General features: G+C 44.4%; 2 protein-coding genes across 2 annotated transcripts; both read left to right on the top strand.

The window, feature by feature from the left end:
• The first annotated feature begins 2,513 nt into the window (after nt 1–2,513).
• Nucleotides 2,514–7,355, top strand: PTCRA (pre T cell antigen receptor alpha). Its single transcript, XM_056853392.1, has 5 exons — nt 2,514–2,595; nt 4,297–4,617; nt 5,194–5,235; nt 5,487–5,619; nt 7,223–7,355. Exons 1-5 carry the CDS (start codon nt 2,514–2,516, stop codon nt 7,353–7,355), a joined length of 711 nt encoding a protein of 236 aa, XP_056709370.1.
• A 1,564-nt stretch (nt 7,356–8,919) lies between these two features.
• Nucleotides 8,920–26,705, top strand: CNPY3 (canopy FGF signaling regulator 3). The gene is made up of 6 exons (XM_056853391.1): nt 8,920–9,085; nt 13,102–13,225; nt 16,468–16,564; nt 20,216–20,338; nt 24,069–24,186; nt 26,467–26,705. The coding sequence occupies exons 1-6, from the start codon at nt 8,965–8,967 to the stop codon at nt 26,703–26,705; spliced, it is 822 nt and encodes a 273-aa protein (XP_056709369.1). The 5' UTR covers nt 8,920–8,964.
• Nucleotides 26,706–27,630: the final 925 nt, after the last annotated feature.

The following is a 27,630-nucleotide window of genomic DNA, read 5'->3' as shown; positions in this document are numbered from 1 at the left end:
GCCAGAGAGCAGCAGATCAGCCTTCAAACCCATTTGTAAAAGCGGAATAATGTTGCACCTGGGCCATTACCAGGGAAGCCCAAGTGGAAGTTCCCTCCCCAAAAACATCTCAAAGGCCACCACACAGTGAGATTTCTCAGTGCCTGCAGCCACTATCCAATCTACTGGGGGGATGGGTGTTCAGCCATCTGCAAGAAGTGGTTGTGCAAACCACATCTGCGGCGAGCTAGTCACAGTAGGGAACTGCACCTTCCAATTCTGAGAATGGCAAAGAGGTGGTTTTTGGAGAGGTGGTTGCAGAACAAAACTCACAGCTGTTAACTGTCTGCAATTTATGTAGCAAAGATGTGTCAAGGCATGAAGGCAGCCTTGGCCTCTGTACCCTGTTCGGCTTCCCAAGTAACTGGCTGGCCACTGTGTGAGGCAGGATGCTGGACTAGCTGGTCCACTGGTCTGATCCAGCAGGGTTCTTGCTATGTTCTCATGAAAGATTTAAGATACTCCCCCCGCCATTTACTTACTAGATAGAATGTTAGAACCAGAGAAAAAAGTTGTCAACGTATCAGGACTAACCGTGCCATCCTAAACCAGAGTTACACTTTTCTAAGTCCATTGCTTAGGATGGAATTGTGAGCTATGACAGGGAACATCCCATCTGTACCACACATCTCACAAGGTGACCTAGGAAAACCACTTTCTCTCATGAACAGCTTTTTTAAAATAATAACTAATCATGAATCTTGAAAAGCACAAACAAGTTGAAAGTCTATTTCTACATATTCTGCCTTTCGCTTCCTACTCTGTTACCCCAGCTAGCACCTCTTTTCCCAGACAATGCCCCTAAATGCTTGTCCCGGACATGCCCTTGCCCATCTCATTTTTATTTACTTATTTATTTGAGTTTCATTGGGTAGCAGTCTTGGTCTGCAGTAGAAGAGCCAGATTCGGCTGCAGTGGCTCCTTTAAAGACCCACAAGATTTTTCAGGGTACGAGCTTTGGAGACGAGCTTCCAGCTGACAAAGAACGCTTTGACTCTCGAAAGCCTATACTCCCAAAACCTTGTTTGTGTCTAAGATGCTACTGGACTCGGGTCTGGCTTACTTATTTAAATGTTTATTTTCCACCTTTCCTCGTGGGTCAAGGTGGCTTCCACGTCCACATGTAAAACATACAGTTAGGCAAACCCCCCACATGAACACTCTGCGAAGGTATCCCAAAGTTGATTAAAAACCCTAGTTATAAAAGCCCTAGCAAACAGAACGGCCTTGCAGCGCGGTGCATGCGTCCTGTGCTTCCTTACTGGGGGGGGGGGGGGGAAGCACAGCTGGGTTCATTGGAACTCACTGCCTAGTAAAGGTGCATACAATGTAGCCCTTACAAGCCTGCAGGCATCCTGAATCTTACAACCGTTCCCCCCCCCCGCCCCCATACCATTTGGACATGGATTCTCTGATCGCAACATTCCGACCGGCCTGCTCCACTTCACACTTCCTGGGCATTACCATTTGGCCGGGGGTGTGTGTGTGCAGGGCTAAACCAAGAACGGCTTCCTAGCAGGGGGATCTCTCAACCTCTCTGAGCATGTGTCCCAAGAATGTTCCTTTCTCGCGTTTTACTTTCTGTTGCTCAATGAGTACACAACAGAAACTGAAGCATGATTAGGGCCGACTCTCAAATACATTAATCCGACCGCTGGAAATTGATTACATGTCTATAAATGTCTATATGAGTAACCACGATCATTCTAAAGGGGAGGACATACTTTGTTTTTACACGTGTTCCATGTAAAGGAACCATGTAAAGAACAAGTTGTAAAAGTACATAAAAAAAAATCTTGTACATTAAAAAAGATCTGCCTGGTTAATCTGGAGCACCTTTCTTGATTGGTCAAAGAGTTGTTGTGTTAATAAATTAATCAGACCAGGAGTATCTGGAATGATTGTGTGAACATAATCTACTCTAGAGTGTTTAATCACAAGGAATGCCACAAGAACCTGTTGTGCCTAGAGATAACACTGGAACATCGGCGCCAGTAGGCAAGGGCGCAGCCAACACGTACACCCCTACTGGGTCGCTCTGGTCAAGGACATGAGCATCGCTGCTCCGGTATACAGGGGGCTCTCTCATCTGAATGGTATTTCTGGCTCTTCTGCGCAAGTGGGGTACAATGCCCTAGAGTCCGCCCTCCAAAGCATCCATTTTCTCCAGGGGAACTGATCTCTGTAGCCTGGAGATTAGCTGTAATTCCAGGGCATCCCCAGGCCCCACCTGGAGGCTGGCATCCCTATTATGTCCTCCTCGTGTCATCCTGAGACAGACCAGCAACAATCGAAAAATCAAGAGTGTGTGGGTGGGAGGGGGCTGTTTTGTTCACTAGAGACCCAATGTGTTTAGGCAGCTGCACAGCCGTTAGAGATAGGAAGGGAAGCCCAAAGTCAAACAGGAAGAAATACAAAAGAACACCTTGGCACACGGTCACTAGCACACTGTCTGAGCTGATGCTCCTCAAAAGATGCCACAGGCTCTCCGCATTAAATTGGCTTGGAAGCCAATCAGGTACCTCCTGACCAGTGCAGCACTTCAGCTTCTGACTGGTAAGTAAAAGTTCCTTCCTTACTCACTTGTAGTGGTCAGATGCTGTTTCTAGAGAGCAGGGAGAAGGTAGCTGCCCCCATCCCCTAAACAGAAAGGTGCAAAGTTGTTGTCCTCTCTAACTGGTTTTAGACTGTTCTGCTCCTGACATTTCCAAGTCAGGAATTCAGTTACTTTATGGGTTAAATTTCTATCCTGCCTGTCTTCCAGGAAGTATCTTTAAGCCCCACAGCAACCCGCAAATGTACAAGCTGGACAAAAAACAAGCCAGAGTCTTGTGGCATCCTGAACACTAACCAATGTATCCTGGCACATCCTTTTACTTTTAAAATGTCTCAAGATTTGTTTTTCCTCTGAGGTTGGTTAGGCTGAGAGACTGTGGCCACCATCCAATATGGAGGGACAGTCCTATAGGTGTGTGCATTTGCTCAGAAGCGCAAGCCCCACTGCGTTTAATTGGCTTACTTCCAGCCAAGAGTTCATATGGCCTCAACCATCCTGTTCATTCACAAGGACTAGGAACCTGACTACTGCATGTGTCTGGGGAGTGTGTGAAAAAACTTCTCACGGCTGGGAGTCTCTAAGTGCACATCACTGTACTATCAGAAAAGGTTTACTAAGCATGCTTAAGCAGAACTCTGTGTTGCACTATGGTTGGTGATTTGCTGCTTAGCAAGTGTAATTGTTCAGCTGGGATATTAACCTGGGGATCAGCATCACAGGTCAGCTGCTCAGGCAGCTGCCAAGGCTAAAGAAGAACCCATTGCTGACAGGGGCCCCTGTGACCCCAAGTGGCTTCCACCTGCTTGCTGGACAAGCAAGCAGGGGGTAGCAGCAGGAGTGAAGAAAAGTGCTTGCTCACCTGCCAGTTCATTAGCAGGTATTGAAGATGGAGGAAGGAAGGGTCTTGCCTGAGGCAGCCCTGAAATATTTAAGTCCAACACACTAGCAATTGCACCCCATTTTCTGCTTCCCCTCAGCAAATTATGTCATTGTTGCACTATTGCAATTGTTCACAACTGGATTGGGAGGGGCCGTGGCTCAGTGGTAGAGCATCTGCTTGGCATGCAGAAGGTCCCAGATTCAATCCCCGGCATCTCCAGTTAAAGGGACCAGGCAAGTAGGTGATGTGAAAGACCTCTACCTGAGACCCTGGAGAGCCACTGCTGGTCTGAGTAGACAATACTGACTTTGATGGACCAAGGGTCTGATTCAGTAGAAGGCAGCTTTATGGATTATCTTGTGTTGACAAGGCAATCCAATTGTGAGTTATTGCTACAGCAAAATGAAGCGCAATATCCAATGAGGTGTGGATACGGCTACTGTCTCTCAGTCCGATGCAAGCTGCTTCCCCCATTCTGTGGCCTTCCCATTCTTTCCCTCATAGAATGTCGCACTGAACTGGTCTTGCCACAGTGATGTCTCCCTTACAGTACCATCCTGAGCAGAGTTATACCCTTCTCTGCTCAGGGACTTCAATTGATTTAGAAAGGTGTAACACTGCTTTGGATTGTTCTGCTATTATATTAGGAAAAAAATGTGAAAGTGAAGAAATCTAGCTATCTGGAAAAGAGCCCAGAGGAATCAGAGGAGAATCCTTGACATATATAGAACCGATAGCCCTCCCGTTCTGTTACATTGCACAACCTTATGCTCTGTTCTTTGTGTATGCACCTTTGTAACAGGGAATTTTATTCTAACAGCAGGTAGATCTTGGGGCCTATTTCCAATTATGGCACCGCCACTCAGTGTGGTAATCAATGGCGAAAGGAAGACATTGGTGGTTTGTGTGGTGAATGACCTCTCAGAGGAAGCAGCAGGTAATGTTTGGTTTTCCAATGGAAATGGGAGCATGCTGGAGTCTTTCACCTATACAGTTTCCAGAGGAGGAGATGACGGTGTCAGCACAATCTCTCAACTTGCCATTCACACCAAAGAATTTGAATCATGGGATGCAATTACTTGCTGTGTTGCACAAAACCAAACTTCAAGGATGTGGGACACCACTTCTCTTCAAATCTCTGGTAATTATCAAAGGGAAAAAACCCTACCCCAATTGTACATTATCAGTTAAGATTTGTCTCTGGAAAGATAATTAATAAACAGTGTAAACCCTCACAGAATTACTTATTTCAGTGGGCTTACACTGGAGTAACTGCACAGGATTGCCCTGTAATTAGCTTAAATATTTATTACCCTACCTCTCTTATAATCAAGGTGCTTACAACCTGATAAAGTCCAATTAAAATAAAGCTGCAGTCTAACTCTCTATAATCACAGCAAAAACCAGTCTAATTCTAACCAAGCCATAAATAGCCCAAAGGAAACCCCTACATCTAGCTGCTGGGTGGTATCTGTGGTCCTTGGTACATGCCTTTTGCTGTGTCCACAGAGCCTTCTCTCCCCCTATCTACATACTATATATATTTGCACAGATTCCTCTTAAAAATTGAAAAATGAGGACAGAATGTGCGCATTTCAAGAACTCAGCGATCAACTTGGAAACTTAGGAGAATTCAGCAAAACAGAAGCTTGTAACTATAAGGAATTGTTTTTTTAGCTTTCCTCTGTTACAGTCCAATATTTCTTTTGCCTTGTAGAAGAAAGTAGAGAAGATTCATGCCTGGATGAAAACCACGGAAGTAAGCAGAAATGTTTCCTTCTTCCCAGTCTTGGTGCATTATGCATTTTCAGCTGGACCCAGCTTTTCAGGGGGAAAGGCATTCAAATATTACAGTGCTTTTGCCCTGCATGCAATGAAGACTTAATTAACTCAAGAATTATAAAAGTATATAGAACAGAATTTGGTTCACTATATGTAACAAGGAGTTATTTCCCAAAAAGGAGTACAAGATCAGTAATTTCATGTCATTCACTTATTTATTGTTGACAGCCCAGGATCAGATATCATCCACTGAAACACAACGTATCTGTTCTCAGATCCTGCTTCTTTTGGCCATCCGAATGTTGCTCTTCAAGTTTCTCCTGACTGATGTGTTGATTACTTGTTGCTTCCTTTACAAGAGGTGAGAATAACTCCAACATACAACATGTGTGTGTGTATTTTTTAAACTTCCGCACTGTCAACTAAGGAGATGAAATAGCTGCTGATAAAGAAATACAAGAGTATGTACCCAATGCTTCACCCAATGCAAAACCACAGAATTATAATGGAGTACTGTTTACTGTCCAGTTCCAGCAGCTTCAGGAAGATTATTCCTTCATTAAGTCTAGTGATAGTGAGTGGGATCTTTACATTTAGTACATTGGAAGGATAGCAGGTTAATTCTCTCTTGCTGCCCATGTGATGATCAAAATGTATGCAAAACATCATTGTCTATGCTCCAAATTAAAAAAAACAACAACCTCTGATTTCTGCTTGGGAGAGGATCAAGAATATGAACCTTGCTGCAAGACTAATGAGGGAAATGTTCACTGTCTTCCATTTCTATTGAGAACCTGGCTGGGGAAACTTTGATTCAAATTCCCACTCAACCAAGGCCTTTTATGCATGGTCTATTTCTGATGGATCAGCTGCTCTCTTACTGCACAGTATTTGCAGTTGAATTCTCAAAACACTATGCACAGGGGCTTTTTGCCCCAAAGAAATTTGAGGAGTATCTTGTGATCAATTATACATCCCCAGAAAAAAATGCGGAACTTCTGAACCACACGTGAGTCCCCACCCCTGAAAATGCTACTTTGCAATTGGCTATGGTATGTATTTTGAAATACATCACCAACCCCTGCCAGCCCTGCAGCAGGATTCTTTCATTTGATTTGAATCGAGTGGCCATTTTACCGCCAAAGCAGAGAAGGGTCTAGACAACCCCCCCCCACACACATACCAATTTGTTTCTGCGTAACTCAATGCAGGGGTCATAAGAACAGAACAACACTCACATGGTCATTTGTGACATTCATCATTCCATCGGTAACATGCACTTGCAAACAACAACAACAAAGGCTTCCATGCTTGTAAGAGGAGGTATATAAGGGGAGAATGGCAAATCAGCCAAGAACTGAAAGCGACCCACACTTGCTGTGAAACTGACCAAATAAGCAGCCTCGTAGTATCCCAGCATTATTCTCTCGCTTGTGCACTGGATAATGGCTTCGAGGTGAGAGGGGTTGGATGAGGGGGACAGACACTTGGGAGGGAGAAGTAAGAATGGACATAGGGAGAAAAACCCAAAGTGACAAGTATGCACAGGACTGGCTTTTGATTTGGAATCGAGGCAGACTTTAAACTAGGGGTAAAACAGCATCCTCAAAATGTGGGGGAAACGCGAGGGGACAGTGAGGCGACTTCTGAAGGTCAGAAAATACATGCATAATTAAAACAAAGCCCCAAAGTAGTCGGGGGTGACCATGATGGGAACAACCCGTGCATAAAAGGCTCAAAATGCCTACAGGATGGCTTCAGACAAGTCATTTTTTCTGTGCCTAATTATTCATGGATATATATCCCCTGCATCAAAACAAAATCCGACTCACAGGGTTGTTGAGATGATAAAAAGAGTATCTTCACACATATCACCCTGAGCTCCTTAGAGGGATGGGAATCCAATGTAACAAATATATCAATGAATCTCTTAGCTTGTCATAATGTTCTCTCTCTCCTTTCAGAAAAGACACATCACCACATCTGAAGTCTCACAATTGTCCTGCAGTTCATCCATACAAAGTCAGATTTGATTCTACTCCAGTATACATTTACCATGGATTGTACAAAGAGCAATGGATTGCAGGGTTAAGATAATTTACTGCACATTCCTAAATTTGTTTAATCAGAAGTTAAACTTCTTGAGTTGAATGTGACGTACTCCTGATTGTGTGTTTAGGATTACAGCTTCTGGTCATATCTCAGTAAAAAGAAAGATGTGTGGTAGATCCTGATCCCCCCCACACACACACTACTTTCACACCTTGCAGTGGTCTGAACTACAGTAATATGTGAACACCAAATGGAAGCAGAGGTTCAGAGAACATTCCAACCAAAGCAAATATTGTTCAAAAATGTTTACATATTCTGGAGAGGAAGGAAGTTTTCACTTGAATTCTTTGAATAGCCATTTTTGCTGTGGCCTTCTATTGATTTTCCTTTGATGCTTATAACTTACTAGGTGTGACCGAGCCAGACACCCACATTCTGTCTGTGCACAAATCCTGATGGAAGATTGGACCTATCGTTAGGAATACCAGCTCTGGACTGGGAAATACCTGGAGATTTGGAGGGTGGAGCCTGTGGAGGGCAGGGTTTGGGGAAGAACCTCAGCAGGGTGTAATGCCCTAGAGTCCACCCTCCAAAGTAGCCATTTTCTCCAGGGGAACTGATCTCTGTAGTCTGGAGATGAGCTGTAATTCCAGGGGATCCCCAGGTCCCACCTGGAGGCTGGCATCCCTATCTGGAGGTTGGCAACCCTCTCACCCTTTTAGGATCCTTGTTGGTGAGGAATATGGAATAAATAAAACTTGTTATAATTTCATTATATTTGTGATTTGTGTAGTCCTCTTTATATTACTAAATTTGTTGTCCAGTTCCTGCGAATCTTGTTTTCTCACTATGGTAAAATCTAAAGTGACACATGATTAAAGTCTGAGGTCTAACAACAGAGTATGATTTCTTCATGACTATGTACAGCCCCTTGAATTATATCCAGGCATACTGATGGCTTAGGTTTAGTACAGACATTACATTTAAAATAGTCTGTACTCAGGAGGTGATTACGGTCGTTTGTAATGCCTGCGAGCCATGGGTTATGAAACGATGCATGCCCATGTGTGAATGAATGAGACAACACATTGACTTGACAGTGGGCTGAACTGTGTAGAATAATACTGCTCATTTAACTGCAATAGTCTAGAGCGGGGCCAGGGTTCAAAAGCGGAGCATATATTTTATATGTAGTAAAGGCTGGGTTCGGTCCTCTTCCCTGACTTATCAAGGCTCTCAACTCAGTACAAAGATCCTACTTTGGAGCGAATAAAAAGCAAAAGTTCTACGCGTAACCAGCGAACGGCCTCTTTGCCCAGAAAAGTTGGGGGCTTCCAGGCAGGGACCAAGATGCACCAATCACAGCCCAGTCTAACTGTCGCCGCAATTAGCTGAGCCGGGAACTAAAGCTTTCCGCGTTCCTCATTGGGGGAGCGAGTGACTTCGAATCTCTCTGATTGGTCGGTAACCTAAGGAACGGGCGGTGCGCGCCTGCCGGTTGGCCGCATTGTGACACGCTGCTGACTGCGATTGGCCGGGGTGTCTGGTTGTCGTGGTTACACTTGGAGAGAGGTGAGGTTCCCGGAAGCGCTGGGCGGGAGGAAGTGTGTGCTGGAGGGCGGCGGAAGCGTGGCAGCCCGAGCAGGGGACCCACATGGCTTCCTGGGGCCCCACCGCGGTGCTCTTGGTGGTTCTGCCGCTGGTGCCGGCCCCTGGGCTGGGGGGAGCCGTCGCCGAAGACAGCGAATGGGTGAAGCTGCCTAGTAAATGCGAAGGTGAGGGGGGGATGGGATGTAGCAGCATCGGGTGGGGTGGGGTGGGGTGGGGTGGGGGGGGGGGGAAGCGGCTGCAGGGAGGTCCTGCATACTTAGTGGCTGGAGAGTCACGGTTGCGCCATGTGGTGATGCCTGTTAGTCTGGAAGGCTTTGAGATAGGGGATTAGACAAGTCCATGTTGGAAAATGAGTCTATCAGATGCTGCTTACTGTTATTATTATTTATGGCCACTTACAGGATAATGGTCTCTGTCTCCATTGGCAAAGTTCCTATGGGGAGAGACAAGCATAGGAAAAGGTGATTGTGGACGAATACAGTGACACTTAAAACGTGTTTACTGGGAGGTTTAAGTATTAATGTGATATGGCAAAGAAAGTGTTGAAAAGAGAGGTTTTTAGGAGGACAGGAAGGCCCTGTGCCTCTGTGTTCTTGTTGCTCTAAACCAGGGGTGGGAAACCTTTTTTTTTGCCAAGGGCCATTTGGATATCTTGGACATTATTCGGGGGCCATACAAAATTTATATATATAAAATGTACATATATAAAACAAAGTGATCAGCAGTGCAATCTTATGCAGGTCTACTCTAAATCCTACTCAAGTCCAGTCAGCAGGGCTTACTCATTGGAAAGTGTCAGTAGGTTTGTCCTGCAGATGTCTAGGATCTTAACCTATTGGCAACCTACCCATTTTGGCCCAGAGAAACTATGAAGTACATTTTATTTACTGAGAAATTTTACATGCTGCCTGGAACTTGACTTGGATAGCCCAGCCCAGCCTGATCTCATCAGATCTCAAAAGCTAAGCAAGGTTGGCCCTGGTTAGTACTTGGATAGGAGACCACCAAGGAATACCAGAGTCGTTATGCAGAGAAAGGCAATGGCAACCCACCTCTGTTCATTTCTTGCCCAAGCCAGCAATGCTGTGGATTGAACTCCCTCTGATCCACAGCCCCTGGCAAGGAGATGCTCTCCCCTTGATCCACAGCCCCTGCCAAGCAGATGCTCTCCCCCTGATTCACATCCCCTGCCAAGCAGATGCTCTCCCCCTGATCCACAGCACCTCCCAAGCAGATGCTCTCCCTCTGATCCACAGCCCCTGCCAAGGAGATGCTCTGCCACTGATCCACAGCCCCTCCCAAGCAGATGCTCTCCCCCTGATCCACAGCACCTCCCAAGCAGATGCTCTACCCCTGATCCACAGCCCCTTCCAAGGAGATGCTGTACCACTGATCCACAGCCCCTGCCAAGCAGATGCTCTGCCACTGATCCACAGCCCCTGCCAAGCAGATGCTCTGCCACTGATCCACAGCCCCTGCCAAGCAGATGCTCTCCCAATGATCCACAGCCCCTGCCAAGGAGATGCTCTCCCCCTGATCCACAGCCCCTGCCAAGGAGATGCTCTCCCCCTGATCCACAGCCCCTCCCAAGCAGATCTGTACCACTGATCCACAGCCCCTGCGAAGCAGATGCTCTCCTCCTGATCCACAGCACCTCCCAAGCAGATGCTCTACCACTGATCCACAGCCCCTGCCAAGACCCTCTAATGAAGAGCGCCAGCCGGGAGATCCAGCAGGGAGGGGGTTGGCCAGGGGGCCCTCCGGCAGCCGCTCGGGAAGCGCACGCCAGCCGGGGGTTCAAGCGGGGAGGGGCTTGGCAGGTGGCCCTCTGCCGGGGGCCGGATGAAGTGATCCCGCGGGCTGCCGGAGGTTCCTCATCCCTGCTCTAAACATTTTCTGTGTTCTTCGAGTAATGGGAGTTTTGGTGAAGGAGACAGGTAACGACAGGAGAAGTTGCCCTTAGAAATGAGAGAGGACTGTGGTCACAGGAGTGTGCTAGGGGTTTCCTGTCGCCCCCATCCATCAAATGCTTTGGCAGCACAGGTCAAGTCATTATCGCTGAGAGCTGTTTCATACGTTAAACATTTTCTTATAAGAAATTGCTTCACTATACAAAATGGTGTGGAATTTGCATGGTGGTTCAAGTGATAGCAGCTCACCTGTGAGTTTCATGACGCTGTGTGTATTAACAAGCAGTGATTAGCTGTGGCTTTCTGATTAAGTGTACAGCATATGTATCTGTGGGGAAGTGTGTGGGCATGTTTTGTTGCATGTGACACTATATGTATGGTTTCCCTGCTATTTTCTAAGGTCCATGTTGCAAAAAAAAAAAACACCCATATTAATGTGGGAAGAGGAACTTCTTCCTTAATTTCCCATCCATTAAATTGGAATACTGGATACCTGCCTCATCCCAGGGCATTTGTGAGGTTGAATGAGACAAGGTTAAGTTCTAAGCTTTTGAAATAAAAATAAATAGAACATCTAGTTGCTGGGGGGAAGGGGGAAGCTTGGGGACTTAAAAAATTGGTTTGAAAATATGTGTTGTTGGTCTAAAAAAAGACCTTGCTTTGTAGAACTTTGAACGAGTAATAGCAACAAACCTCTAGTGATGGAGTTGGAAGGGCTGAAACAGTGAGGGCAGGGAAAGCATCAGGCATGACTGAACATCTATTAGGAGACAGATTTTGTGGAATTTTTGTTCTGTAGATAATTTGATGTTGTGTAAAATCAGATTATGGTGTAAAATCAGATTATGAAAAAGGTGTGAACATAGAAGACTCTTAACTTAAAGAATTTGGAGGCCATTCTTGTCTCTTGGGCAGGATCATGAGCAGAATGAGATCTTGAGGTCTTAGCAGTGATGACGAAGTTGAGGTGGGTCATCTTGAATCTTGTTAACATCACGGCTCTTGTTGAAAGAAAAAAGGCAATCGGGGATGGTATGTCCAATAATGGGGCACCAAAGAACAAACCAAAAGCAGGATATTATTTCAGGGCTTAAAGAGGTATGAATGCTATCCAGTGACATGAGTGGTAAAGGAGATGATGGTTTAATTGTTGAAGCGTTTTGTAGCAGAGGGAAGCGTGAAAGTATTGGATGACAAATATAGATTGGCACTATCCTGGTTAAGTTTCACTTAATCTGTTTATAGATACCAGAGGATTTAAATTATAGAAATCCTAAAGCCGGTTGCACCTTCTCTCTTCTAATACGCCAGGGACTTGGCCCTTCACTCTTTTACAGCACTTGGGCAATTTATAATGAACTTATGCATAAAACTCCTAAAATGTTGCCAGAGCTGCAATGAACTGGTTAGACTCATTCTTCCCACTCTGGTGTATAGGTGTTGTGAGTTTTGGTTGTCTGCTCTTTTCCTTAACTCTTGTTCAAGGAAGAGGCTGCCATACTCTCATCTGTCAAGCAGGTTCTGGCTTTCCAAACATTGACCAGTATGAGAACTGTATTTCATGGACAGTGTGCACTACGATAGTGAAAGGGAACAAAAGGAACTGTTTCTTCCCTCTCCATTTTGCCACGATGTACCAGAAGTTGCAGAATTTAAGTAGCTAAACAAAGTCAAGCATAGGCCCAAAGGATAATTCCAGGTCAAGTGTGTTCCACTGACTCTGTGACAGTGGTTGCACGAGGATCTTATTGTACTCATCTGGCAAACAGACGGTTGGCAGAGATAGAATGGAGTTGTTTTGAAGTATGCAAAGTGAGGCTCAGAAAGCAGAAGTTTGGAAAGAGCCCTAGTTCAAAAATTTGAGAGATTACAGTGCTTGTTACTGCTGGTAAACTTACCATCTCAAGGCAGCAAACCTGGGTTTGAAACAAAATACACACTTTGTAGTGGGACTGTGGTCTATTTCAACTCCTTGCCAAGTGTATTTTCATAATATACATGACTGAAAATATTGGCACATTCATGCTTTTTTGGGAAGTGTACAAATACATCAACTCAATTTGATCTCTTTTTGTCTTTACTAGTAATGTATTATATTACTGAGAGATAGGGGTGGGTGGGTCTGATTTTTGTCATTAGTTACTGTAGTATTCAAATATATGCAAGCATTCTGGGCAATATAGCTTACCCACCTCTGTGTTATGAGAACAACCCAGTCTACCAACTGTTGGTCAGCTGTTAAAATCTTACTGCCGTCAATCTTTTCTTAGTGTGCAAGTATGTGGCTTTGGAATTAAAATCCGCCTTTGATGAAACTGGCAAGACCAAGGAAGTGATTGACACAAAGTATGGATTCTTGGATGGCAGAGGATCTAAAATAAAGTACACAAAATCGTAAGTGAAGGGGGCTTGTGATGGGCATGTGGAAATGATTCTTCATACCATACATTGCAATATCTCACTCCATGTTGCTCCCATTTTATTTTCTTTACAAAATTTATAACATGCCTTTCTGCCCATACAAGAGCTATCTAAACCTTTTAACAGTATGTTTGTTAAATGGTTAGACATACAGACTCCTGGTGCAATTCTCAGCAGAGCAGTGCCGTCAATGGGCTTAGAAGGGTGTGACTGTTCAGGATTGCAGTGTAACAGAGAGAGGCAGTGGCTCAGAAGAAGAACCCCCAGTATCTTCAGGTAAAAGAACCAGGTGGTAGGTGATGGGAAGGACCTCTGCCTGAGGCTCTAGAGGGTCACTGCCACTCTGAGTAGATAATACTGACCTTGATGGACGGATGGTCTGATTCAGAATAAGATGGCTTCAAGTAATTCCTTATTACTGTATATTCCTATTCCCAGAAACTGTTCACCGCCTGTTTCTCCTGCAAGGTGTATTCATTTAATACTATGCAGGCTCTGCGTGACCTAGGAGGTCCTTTTGTGCAACTGCCAGCAAAGTGGTAGTGAAATCCAATGAAAATTGGGCACTCCAGAGTTTCACTAAAACCAGTGGAACTGGTGTGCGTAGTACTGTAGATCCCAGGGTTATGCATGCCCATCTCTTACTGGATTGTGCTTGGTGTTTCTGGTTTCATGAATACAGTGATGTGTTTTCCAAAGATCCCTTTTCTAAATTAAAAATGTTTTCAACCATCTCTTCTCTAAAATGTTGGTAGTACAGCATTCCTGGGCTTTTGTTTGTAGTCAGCCATGTTAATTAAAAAATCAGTGCAAAATAGTGACTAGAAACAACTTGATATACAAATCTGCTCTAGCCTGTGGCTCCTGATAAATATGTAGTCCTCTGTACCAAATAAAATGCCCACTTTGGCTCTGCCTGATTATTCATAAAGTGATTTTCAGGTCTTCAGTTTCACTACATCCAACCCCTCTCCCCCCAAGAAGAGACTGAGTCAACTTTTCCAGGTGGTGGAATTGCTATACCAAGTCTCCAAGTGGTAATTGTTAGGCACATAGAAGAACAAAGCCTGCCAAGGAAAAATCAGCATGGTTTCTTCAGAGGAAGTCCTGCCTAACCAGCCTTTGGAGTTCTTTGAGGAAACAAACATGTAGATCAGGGGTGGGGAACCTTTTTTTTTTGCCAAGGGCCATTTGGATATCTTGGACATTATTCGGGGGCCATACAAAATTTATATATATAAAATGTACATATATAAAACAAAAAGTGATCAGCAATGCAATCTTATGCAGGTCTACTCTAAATCCTACTCAAGTCCAGTCAGCAGGGCTTACTCATTGGAAAGTGTCAGTAGGTTTGTCCTGCAGATGTCTAGGATCTTAACCTATTGGCAACCTACCCATTTTGGCCCAGAGAAACTATGAAGTACATTTTATTTACTAAGAAATTTTACATGCTGCCTGGAACTTGACTTGGATAGCCCAGCCCAGCCTGATCTCATCAGATCTCAAAAGCTAAGCAAGGTCGGCTCTGGTTAGTACTTGGATAGGAGACCACCAAAGAATACCAGAGTCGTTATGCAGAGAAAGGCAATGGCAACCCACCTCTGTTCATTTCTTGCCAGAGCCAGCAATGCCGTGGATTGAATTCCCCCTAATCCACAGCCCCTGGCAAGGAGATGCTCTCCCCCTGATCCACAGCCCCTCCCAAGCAGATGCTCTCCCCCTGCAGGTGGGCCAGGGGCCGGATGAAATGATCCCGCGGGCCGAAGGTAATGGTGATCCAGTACACATTATATGCTTGGACTTGGAAAATACTTTTGACAAGGTAGCTCACCAAAGACTCCTGAGTAAGCTTAGCAGTCATGGGATAACAGGATGGGTCCTTTTATGAATTAAAAAAATGGCTAAATGAAAATAATCAGAAAATAGGAATAAATGGACAGATCTCTCAAAGGAAGGAAGCAGTGGGGTCCCACATAAATCTGTATTGGGACCGGTGCTATTTAATTTGTTCATAAATAATCTAGAACTGGGGGGTTAACAGTTTAATGGCAAAGTGTGCAGTTGACACAACATTTTTCAGGATGGTCAAAACCAAGGCTGACTCTGAAGAGCTCCAGGAGGTTCTCCACAAATTGGGTGAATGGGCAACAATGTGGCAAAATAAGTGTAAGGTGCCCGGCATGGGCCTTCCCAGCTGACCTGGAGCCGGTCGCAGCCCACCGCCATCACCCGGCTTGGTGGCCTCCCCACCTGGCGGCGTGACTCAATCAGGGCGCAATGAGGGCAGTCCGCCCTGTTGGACATTCCTGCTAGCTGATTTGTTTACAGCAGTCAATAAGACGGGTCACACCCCTGAGTCATGGAAGAACGCTATTCTTGTCCCAATATTTAAAAAGGGTCATCACTCACTTCCAAGCAACTACCAGCCCATTAGTCTGCTCTCCATAATAGGAAAACTATATCCTGGACATTTGCTAAGCAAACTCACACTGTGGAAATTTTGGGCCCAGAACAGGCAGGTTTTTGCTGGGGGAAGTCATCATTGGACCACTGCATCATCCTATCGCATTTGGTTAACAAATATAGCTGTGGATCTACATTATTGGTGGCCGTCCTAGATCTAAAAGGAGCCTTCGACAAGTGTACGGTGCTGCACATGGGAATGAAAAATCCCAATGAAGTTGATTGGCAATAGATTCAGGATGGACAAAAGGAAAGACTGTTTTACTTAATGAGTGGCTAAATTATGGAATTTGCTGCAAGAGGATGTAGTGATGGCCACAGGCATAAACAGCTTTAAAGAGGGATCAGATAGATCCATGGAGGAAAGGTCTATCAGTGACTCCCAGCCATGGTGACTAAAGGGAACCTCCACATTCAGAGGCAGTAAACCTCTGAATACCAGTGCCAGGAGGCAACATCAAGAGAAAGGCTTGGCTTCTGTGCCTTGTTATTGGCCCTCTAGAGGAACTAGTTGGCCACTACGTGAGACAGGATGCTGCACTAGAAGAACCATTTGCCTGATCCAGCAGGCTCTTATGATCTTAATCCAACAAACCTCTTGCTCAAAGCTGTGGTGAAAGAATCCCTGGCCTCTTCCTGACATATTTTTTTCAGGTTTGTCATCATGAAGTTCAGTTTTCTAGCTGGTATTTACCAGTTCTGTTACTGGGGACATCTTTCCATTCACTAACACCCTTTTCTCCCTGCAGGGACATTCGCCTAATTGAGGTGCAAGAAAACATCTGCAACAGGCTATTGGAGTACAACCTGCACAAAGAGAGGACAGGAAGCAATCGGTTTGCAAAGGTTAGTACTTCTAACCATTCTTGCGTTTCCAAAGTTTGCTGCAATGGACTTTTTTGCAAGTCTTACAGTGCCATCCTATGCAGAGTTACTCCAATCTAAGTCCCTTGATTTCAATGGTCTTAATAGAGTAACTCTGCATAGGATTGCAGTGCTAAGACTTACAGCTCATCTCTAGACTGTAGAGATCAGTTCCCTTGGAGAAAATCAATGCTTTGGAAGGTGGACTCTATGGCATTTTACCCCACTAAAGTCTCTGTCTTCCCTAGGCTACACCCCCAAATCTCCAGGAGTTTCCTAACCTGGAGCTGGCAACTGTATCCATATATCAAAGAGCAGATTCAAAGAAGTAGCCAAGCTGTGTTGTAGTTTTGGGGGGGGGGGGTGGAGACAAAAGTTGGGGTCACTTCACAAATTCAACTTTTTTTTTTTTAAGTAGAAACTTTTAATTGCCGTGCATGGTATTTTGGGAGACCTTGTACATCAGCCCTTTTATTTCAAAGCTGCCTTAGTAAGCTGTCCTTCTTCAGTATTGTCTTGCAAGCATTACAAATTTCTGGAGCAATACCAATTATTGGCCAAATCCCTGGAAATTTTGAATTCTGCACTGTGCGGTGCCCTCCTTCAAATCTCCCACTTGAAAATAAATGCTGTGCCCTCACACCAGTTATGATTGAGACAGGCCCTGCTGATAAAAATTATCAGATATGTGGCAAAAAGAAACATGGTCTTTTCTGTGGTGGCCACTTTCCTTAGGAATTGGCTCCCAGGAGAGATTAGGGTGGGAGGCCACATCCCTCCTGACTCTCCATAAACAGTGCAAAATATATTTATTTCACTTGCTATTTGACTGTTCTATTAATCTATTAATTAATTAGTATTTTCCTATTTTTTCCTATTTTTATTATTATTTGTAATGTTTTACTATGTATGTGATGCATTTTTGTAAAACTGCTTTGAATATAGGAAAAGCAGAATAAAAATTTTGGAATGAGTTGTTCAATGTGGAAAAACTCATTGTGCTTCAAAATATGTGTTGAAGTGGAACCTGGGGTCTTTTGGGGGTCAGAAACTATTGTGAGGGAATGGGAGAAATGGATCCAGGCATGGGGGTTACTCAAGTTCACATTGCTAGAGGCTCAGCTAGCTTGTATACCGCAGGTCAGGAAAGGTAGTAATAAGTCCAAGAGGTCACCACCATGGCTAATGGGTAAGGTGAAGGAAGCAATTAGAGAAAAAAAGTCTTCCTTCAGAGACTGGAAGGTTTACCCAAATGAGGCGAACAGAAGCAAACACAAACTTGCACAAAGGAAGTGCAAGCAGATAATTAGAGATGCAAAAAAAGATTTTGAGGGGCATATTGCTAAACACATCAAAACAAACCATAAGAAATTCTTTAAGTATATTAGGAGTAGGAAACCAGCTAGGGAAGCGGTTGGACCATTGGATGACAATGGGAGTAAAGGAACTGTAAGGGAGGATAAAGTGATTGCTGAAAAACTTAATGAATTCTTCTCATCTGTCTTCACTGTTGAAGATACAGGGCAGATTCTCCTGAACAGAGATTTTGGAGAAGGGAAAATGAGGAACTGAGGCAAATAGTGGTAACAAGGCAGGAAGTCCTACAACGTCTAGACAAACAGCAAACTAACAAGTCACAGGGACCAGACGGTATTCATTCTAGAGTTCTTCAAGAACTCAATTGGGAAATTGCTGAACTTCTAACAAAGATATGTAATATGTCCCTTCGATTAGCCTCTGTACCAGAGGACTGGAGAATCTATGGTGAGACCACACTTGGAACACTGTGTACAGTTCTGGTCACCACACCTAAAAAAGGATATTACAGAGCTTGAGAAGGTGCAGAAAAGAGCAACCAAAATGATTAGGGGACTAGAGCAACTAGTCTAGACTAGACTAGAGCAACTATGGGGAGCGGTTAAGACGCTTAGGGCTGTTTAGCTTGGAAAGAAGGTTGCTGAGGGGAGACATGATAGAGGTCTATAAAATTATGTATGGTTTGGAGAGAGTGGACAGGGAGAAGTTTTTCTCCCTCTCCCATAATACTAGAACACGGGGTCATCTGCTAAAGCTGGAGGGTGAGAGATTCAAAACAGATAAAAGGAAGAATTTTTTCAAACAACGCATAGTTAAATTGTGGAACTCCCTGCCCCAGGATGTGGTGATGGCTGCCAGCTTGGAGGGCTTTAAGAGGGGAGTGGACATATTCATGGAGGAGAGGGGTATTCATGGCTGTTAGTTAGAATGGATACTAGTCATGCTGCATACCTATTCTCTCTAGTATCAGAGGAGCACGCCTATTATTTTGGGTGCGGTGGAACACAGGCAGGATGGTGGTGCTGCTGCAGTCTTGTTTGTGGCTTCCTAGAGGCACCTGGTTGGCCACTGTGTGAACAGACTGCTGGACTTGATGGGCCTTGGTCTGATCCAGCAGGGCCTTTCTTATGTTCTTATGTTCATGAAGCTTCCTAGAAACTAGAAAATGCTATCAAATTCCCTCCCTTGGCCCCAGCTTATGCAAACAAATCTCTGTCTAGTTTCTAAGGTTTTAAGAAACAATGCGTGCTCATTAAAAAACAAATATACACACATTTACGGACATGGCAAGAGAAAAGAATATATTAGCAAATTTGTGTGTGTGTTAAGTGCCGTCAAGTCGCTTCCGACTCAAGGCGACCCTATGAATGAAAGTCCTCCAAATGTCCTATCTTTAGCAAATTTAGCATAATAAAAAAGTAAAGAAGAGGTTACATAGTTTGATCCATATGATTTAAGGCTTGTTTTCATGTTACATCACAGCTTGAAGAGTCTTCATTCCTTTGAAGTAAATAAAAATCCTTAGCTTGACCTAAGAAAGATTGTTAAGATGGAATTTGTCTTTGTTTCCAAAGTTTAGCAAACCTGGTAGCTATAATGGCATGTAGAACAAAAACCTGAAATTTGTGTGGAATAGACACTCCATACTTTAATAGAAATAGCTCATGTGTACCAATAATTTTGTGACCAATTCCTTTAGAAAGCATAATAAAGATCATTTCCCAATATTTCATAGCTCTTACGCATCTCCACCATAGTGGAAATGCCTGCTCATTTTAAACATTCCTATAAGAAAGGATAGAACCCAAGTTTAGCTTCTGTAAATAATCCATGAAATAGTTAAGGTTTGCTTGGCAGTCGTGAAGGAAAGGAAACTTCTGTGGTACTGTGATCTGTTGGCATTGCTTTGGAAGGGCTGAGGTCTTCTTTTTCCAAGAGTGGTGAATGCAAGTGGATTCGGGATTGTACACCTTGCACTTCCTTTTCGGAATGGAATTGTTCAGGGAGGCACGTTCATAAAAGGAATAAGGCTGTAGTTTATGGCACTGTTTATTGTACACAGTATCCTGTCATTATTGCATTATTTTCTGAATTCTGAAATCCAGTTTTTGCATTGTTTATGGTATGCTGGCTCATATTGTTTGTTGCATTGCTTTCTAAGTTTGTAACCCAATCATTGCACTGTTTGTTCTGTATCGTGTATTGTTTCGATTGCGTTATTTTTACATTTTTGTAAGCGAGAGCCGTGGACTATACATTTTAAAAAATTCTTCCTACAAAACACATCTATTAACTTGAGTTCCCTTATTGCTTTAGGGCATGTCTGAGACGTTTGAAACTCTTCATAACCTGGTGCATAAAGGAGTGAAAGTGGTGATGGACATTCCTTATGAGCTTTGGAATGAAACCTCTGCAGAAGTGGCTGACCTTAAGAAACAGGTAAGGCGCTTGGATTAGCCTGAGGGTGAGGACAGCTGGCAGTGAAGCACTCCAGAAGGATTGAAGCTTCCAGGTGATCTTCTGGATTAGAGCAAGGGTGGCCAGAACAGCAGCCAAAGTTGCTGGCTGCTTCGCAGAATATCTAGAATGGTCTACGGTTTGCTTCCTTTTTAGGGGGTCTGCATATCTGATTGGTTTGTGAGAGGCTGTGGCCCTTCCGTTGCTATTTCCTTTCCAGAACTCAATGTGTTTCTACTCTGTCCACCTCCCCTCTGCAACCTGTGTGTGAAATTGCTTTCCCCACACACTCTTTGCCTCCTCAAGCTGTGTCCTGCTGAAACTCACTTGCAGAGCTTCTGTGGCTCCTCTACCTACACCCAAGAAGAGAATGTCCACAGAATTCCTCCCAGTCAAGCACTGCCAGCTGCTGCCTTGAGCATCTGGTAAATTCATTTACAGTAGTGAATGTGACCAAGTCTTTTTTAAAAAGTTTGAGAACTGGGGAGGATGCGAAATGACCAACTGGCAGTGGATTTTTCCCTCTTAGAATGGGAAGACTATTGGGTGGGTGACTCACCCTCAAGCCAGCATGGTGTGGTGGTTAAGAGCGGTGGTTTGAAGCGGTGAACTCTAATCTGGAGAACCTGGTTTGATTCCCCACTCTTCCACATGAGTGGTGGATGCCAATCTGGGGAACTGGGTTGGTTTCTCCACTCCTACACACATGAAGCCAGCTGGGTGACCTTGGACTAGTCACCGTTCTCTTAGAGCTCTCTCAGTCCCACCTATCTCACAGGGTGTCTGTTGTGGGGAGGAGAAGGGAAGGTGATTGTAAGCCGGTTTGATTCTTCCTTAAGTGGTAGAGAAAGTCAGCATATAAAAACCAACTCTTCTTTTGGTGAAGTTCTACTGGAAAATAAGGATGGATCTTCACATGGATCAGAATAGAGTGTATGCTGTAGTTGTACAGTTTGGCAATCAAGGTGTAAATTCTGCTTAATTTTAAGTGTGTGAGGAGGGGACAGATCGCAGTTTTCCACTGGCATTCTTGGCAGAAGTTTTGTTTCACCAGCTGCTGCCTTGACAGTTTAACAGAGCGAGTAGAACAACTGGCTCCAGGTCAGCCAGGAAGCTTCCTGGCTAGAAGTGGATTTGATCTTGAGTCTTCTTGGTCCTAATCTGACTTTCTGCTGTACACTGGCTCTCTGGAGTGTCCAGCCAAAGGGCCTTAGGTAGCTGAGCCATTGCCAGCAGATACTGAGCTAGATGGAGCAGTGGTATGAAGCAGTGTTATATGGACAGTATATGAAAGAATGGCTTGCCTGAAGCCACATAATTTATGGATGATTTGCACAGACTTTCCTAACACAGCCACTACTCTAAACAAGCTTAGTCAATTTGTACATTTTTTAAATTTTGTAAGAATTCCTTTTGTAGAGATATGCGCAATACATATCTCTAATTCCAAACTGGACCATAGAATGTGGATCGATAGAGCTGCAGAGTGGAACTAGAGACTGATGGGGGGATTTCTCTACACCCTTGAAGGATGTCCCAGGTTTGCTGAATAATATGAAATCTTTAAAAAACAGCAGCCAAATAATAGAAACACCTGTAACTTTAAAAGAATGCCTACTGAATACTCAGTGGCCATTTTGGAGGTTGTTAGGCCACCACAGTAATGTTACTGAGCCTTCTAAGCCTTGTTTCTGTAATGCTGGGACCAGTGTCAGGGTGTGTGTAAAAATTGGTTGGCTGATGGGTGGGAAAGACTGAAGGAAGCAGGGAAATGGACTCTAAGGCAGGGGTGATAGATTTGCGGCCCTTGGCCAGATAAAACAAGATACATGGACTAAAATGGTCTTACCGACACAGGTTTACAGTCCAAGTCTTAATTCACTTAAATAAATAAATAAATAAATAAATAAATAAATAACATCTAAGTTACATCTGCCATTTGGACTAAGAGACTACTCTCTGGCAACAAATTTTCATTGCAGCCGTACAAAATTTTGCTACCTGAGAGGTGATTGAGGGATTATCTCCTTGTAGAAGCTTTTCCATCTTTTCTCTTTCCCTGCCGGGTCTCATTCTCAGTATGAAAGGCTGAATAAACTTAGAACGGGGTATAGTGTAAAAGTTACAGTTCAGGAGAACATGCTCAGTGGTTTCTAAATCCCCGGATTTGCTGGGGCATAGTCTTTCTGCCCTGGGTATCTTCTTGAATTTCCCCTCTAACATAGCAGAGGGTAAGGCTGCGCACCTAACCAAGGTAAAAGCCCTCCTATATTTGTTTATCTCTAAGTAGCGGAGATAGGCTGCCGGTGCAAGGATAAATTTGGAGTGGGGGGAGCCATAAATAGGGGCACTCTTGCTAGATCTACTTGTCGCTCGATATCTTTAACCCTTTGGTTTATAGTTTACTTAGCTTGATCCCACCCTAACTGAAGTAGTGCTAGGGGGGTAAAACCCAGGTTATTTAGTTTGTCTTCAATGGCTATTATCCACTTTGACCTAAAGGTATCACACAGAATCAGTGGAAAAAGACCCTTGCGGTTGAAATTAATTTTCAGCCAGAGATAAAGTGAGGACAAGACAGCCCTTGCCTCCACCTTCATCATGCCAGTTTCTAAACAGATCATAGCATTTGATACACATCTTGGCAATTGCAGGGCAGCTCTAAGAAACTTGGATTGCACTCGTTCCATGGGAATAAGACATGAGGGTGGAGAGTCAAGTTGTGTTCCATATAACATTTGTGCTAGAGTTTTCACCTGAAAAAGTTTAAGGGCGGCTGGAATATAGTGTGCCCCTTTGGTCTGGAGAAAATTTATTATTGAACGGGCTGATCTTTCCCCTAAATTGGCAACATAGGTATTATGGGCCAGCTTGGAGCCAGATGACTGGATTGTCATTCCAAGATATTTGAATTGGGTTACCTGTTCCAACCTATGGCCATTTATGCTCCACCTCCTATAATTAAGGCGATTACCAAAAGCCATTACTTTTGTTTTGTCATAATTAATAGTCAGGCGTTCCTTCTCACAGAACATTCTCACTCTCACTAGCGCCCTCCTTAGGCCAACTGGGGTTCTTGAAAGAAGTACTGCGTCATCGGCATAGAGCAGAATATGAATACGCCTGTCCGCTAGTTTAGGTGGATGTAAATCCGGTGCATTCAAGGAACTGACTTTGTTATTTATATAATAGGCAAATAGCAGGGGGGCGAGTAAACAGCCCTGCCTAACTCCTCTGTAGGTGTTTATGGGGATGGTAAGATGTCCTCTTCTATTGCACCTGACTCTCAGTGCTGTCCATTCATGTAGGGCTCGATAAGGCAGGGGTGTTGAACTCAATTGTTATGAGGGCCGGATATGACATAAATGTTATTTGGTCAGGCTGGGCCATGCCTCACTAGCACAGATTAAGAGTGTGGGGGTGGCTGGCTCGCAGGCTGGATAAGAGCTCTCAAGGGGCCAGATCCGGCCCACGGGCCTTATGTTTGACCCCCCTGCTCTAAGGGAAGGAAAAGAGAAAATGGTAGGGGAGGAATATGGGGGGAAAGATGCTCCCTGCAAGTCCTTGGGGGCTCCCTGCCTGTATGTTTAGAGATTCCATGAGCAGATATGATGGACACTGAAATACACTGCTTTATGCACACCTTTCCCTTGTATTTGTCACTTTCTTTGTAAAGGGTATTTTTCTAACAGGCTGTATCCTTGTCTACTAGTGTGATACACTGGTGGAGGAATATGAAGATGTTATTGAAGACTGGTACAAAAACCACCAGGAAGAAGACCTCTCCCAGTTCCTCTGTGCAAATCATGTTTTGAAAGGAAAAGACACCAGTGAGTTGCTCTCCCAGTGGTGGCTGGGCTGTTGGGTTTCAGAGACATGCCTGTGATCGACTGGGGCTCAGCAAGGGTTTTGTTTTGTTTTTTTAAACAGTGGCAGGCTACTGATAGTTGGTGTTGGGAATAAGGCCACATAGGCAGGAGTGCTGGCACTGTTAATAAGATGCAGTGCTAGACTGGAGGTGTGGCTTTGAACCCCTGCTCAGTCATGCGTTCCCCCTGGGCAAGCATGTTTTGATTGTGTGTTACGGGGATATCCGTGGCCTGACTCCTAAAGTTATGAGGAGGAGTGAGATTAAGGTTGCAAGCCACTTCTGCGCACTACAGTTGACTTAGAAATGTAGTCTCTTGCAGTGTGTTGAGTCAAATCAGTTAGTTCACTTACAATTATTTTAGTTGAATAAAAAGGTTTCTCCTGACTAATCAGGAGGCTGATCTTTTTATTATGAGTATTCATTATTTGAAGTGCTAATAGTTATGTAGACTGCAGCTAGGAGGTTCCATTTTGGAAGAGGCATTCTCCCAAGATTGTGCCTTCTCCACCACATGTGTGCGTGTAAAGTGCCGTCAAGTCGCAGCCGACTTATGGCGACCCCTTTTTTTTGGGTTTTCATGGCAAGAGACTAACCAGTGCCTTCCTCTGCACAGCAACCCTGGCATTCCTTGGTGATCTCCCATCCAAATACTAACCAGGGCTGACCCTGCTTAGCTTCTGAGATCTGACAAGATCATGCTAGCCTGGGCCATCCAGGTCAGGGCCTTCACCACATGAGTGTAGCATTAAAAAAAAAAAGGAATACTTCCTCCCCCCCACATAGAAGAGCTCTTGTATACATAGGTAGATATGATTGATCAATACTAAGTTAGGTCCTAATGCAACTGTTTCAGTCCTCATTTATCATATTTGTAAGAGTTAAAGAAACTCAGGATAACAACCACTTACCCCCGTTTTATCCTCACAACATCCATGTGGCAGGTAGGACAAAGAGATGGTGACTGGCCCACGGTGACTCTATGAAGATAGAGGAGGAGCATGCCTATTATTTTGGGTGCGGTGGAACACAGGCAGGATGGTGCTGCTGCAGTCGCCTTGTTTGTGGCTTCCTAGAGGCACCTGGTTGGCCACTGTGTGAACAGACTGCTGGACTTGATGGGCCTTGGTCTGATCCAGTAGGGCCTTTCTTATGTTCTTAAGATCATGTTTGAGTCAGAAGTTTAACCCAGGTCCCCTTGACTGTAATAACCACTAACTCAAACTGAATGATTCCAGTGGCTGCTGGGTGTCCTCAGTGGTAGAACATATACTTTTTACATTCAGAACATCCAAGTTCAACTCCTGGCATCTCCACTTAAAAGGATAAGGTAGCTGGTAGCTGGTGATGTGAAAGACCTTGCCCTGAGAACCCGGAGAGCTGCTGCCAGAGTAGACAATACTGATCTTGATGGACCAATGGTTTGACTCGGTAAAAGGCAGCTTCATGCATTCATCAGGTAGCACCCCTGACCTTCTGGGAGAAAACACAAAAAAATGGATACCATCCTGTTGAAAACACAGAAGACCTGCAGTTGATCAAACGCAGGTCTGTGTTTTTTCACTGCTTTGTTTCTTCCTGGAAAGCCATGGGTACAACTTGATACAAACCTCTTCCTGCATCCATTGGTATCAGTAGAGCATCCTTTCCAGGATGCAGAGAAAGCTCTTAAGGTCATGGCCTAAATACCTTTTTTTCCTTCTCTTCCCCATAACTCCCTTTTTAAAATTAATCCAGCCTGAGTAGGAGTTCCAGAGACCTCGAAAGCATGCCCACCACAACTTGGATTCACCTGGACAATTTTTTGTGGGCAGAATTATTTCCAACTACAGAGTGCGACTTTCTTGCTTCGTCCTGCTGCATCCCAAAAATAAACCCCAGAGTGTTTCTCCAGAGAGGGTCAAGGAACCCCAAGTACAGACTTTTAGGGGGACACTTTGGGCTGCATCAGAACATGAGAAGTGAGAAAACCATGCTCCAAAAATGGGCAGAAATGGTTCCGTCTGCAGAAATGCTCTGGCGGCACCAAGGATGTGTTGTGTTGTTTCTCTTCATCTTAATAAATAGTACTACACAGCTTTTATTTTTGGATGTTGCTGTGGAGCAGTGCAGCTGTCTGCCTGATAAAATGAATGGAAATTATAGTTTCTTGGCTATAGTTGGAATAGTTGGAATACTGACATTGAAGTAGGAACAGAGCCAATATTTTACTGTTTCCTTTTCTTACTTCTCACCTTCATAGGCTGTTTGACCGAGAAATGGAATGGCAAGAAAGGGGACATGTCGGCTTTAGGGCAGAAGAAAACAAAGAAAAAAGAGGGCAAAGCCAAGAAGAACACAAAAACGAAGAAGAAGAAGGACACAGATGAGCAAGAAATGGAGACTGAGGAGCCCGGGGCCAAGGAGCCCCTTGATCATGTAGAGGCAGAAGGAAACACTCAGAAAGTGGCTCCACTTTCTCACAAAGCTGATGAACTTTAGGCTCTTCCCCCCCTCCCACTTCTCTTGAGCGTGGGGTTGCAAACTTGTATTCAGGCCACCGAGAATTGCTTTAGCCTGCTGCAGTTGCAGGATAGAGACTCTTGCTTAATTGATGGGAAGAGATGCTAATACAGGTCATCTCTTGAGGGGCAACATCGTGGCCACTTGGACTGTAGCTATCCAGTGTTACTGTGTGCAATTGTACTTTCCACATCGCAGATGCAAGGTGGGTGGAACCCAGCTAGCCCCTTGCCTGCCCAGGAGGAATGGTGCCAGGCAGGAAGCTCTTTCTAGAGAAGATGAGGTGCTGGTTACCTGGAGGAGGCTTACCCTTGAAAGGTAAGCCTGCTAGCTGGGTTGATTCCCCCCGCATTGATTTGCCAAAGAGAGTGGTGAGGTGGGACTTAAGGCAAGGTATAAGCAGGGCATTTTTGTGTATGACAGTATTCACAGGTACTGAACACCAGCACCTTTTGAGCGGGGGTGTCTCTCAAGCCCTAAGGGGTGAATTGGTAGAAATCAGCACATCCTTATAGATGAGTAATGGCACTCTTTTTTTCTTAAACAAGAAAAGCACTAGATATAAGAGGAGAAGATCGGGCCTTCCAGTAGCTCCTTTTTCCAGCGGTTCTACAAGATTTGACTGTGGCCAAGATAACTTGCCAGACATAATTTGGTACATTCCTAAAATCAGTTCCTTAAAAAACCCTTTTATAGCATGCAGATCATGGAATTGGCCTAGATGGAAGTGAGGGTGAAGGATCTACAGAGACAATGAAGGGCATCCATGCTTTTGTTGCTATTCCATTGTCTGGGGAGTCTTCTCACCTTATTAATGGTTGTTACCTGTTCCTGTAAACGTTGGACTGTGACGTCACCCCATGGGTCAGGAATGACCTGGTGCTTCTGCAGGAGACTACCATTA

The sequence above is a fragment of the Euleptes europaea genome, chromosome 7 (genome assembly GCF_029931775.1).
Source record: "Euleptes europaea isolate rEulEur1 chromosome 7, rEulEur1.hap1, whole genome shotgun sequence".
Classification (NCBI taxonomy): domain Eukaryota; kingdom Metazoa; phylum Chordata; class Lepidosauria; order Squamata; family Sphaerodactylidae; genus Euleptes; species Euleptes europaea.
This window is presented reverse-complemented; position numbering and strand designations above follow the sequence as displayed.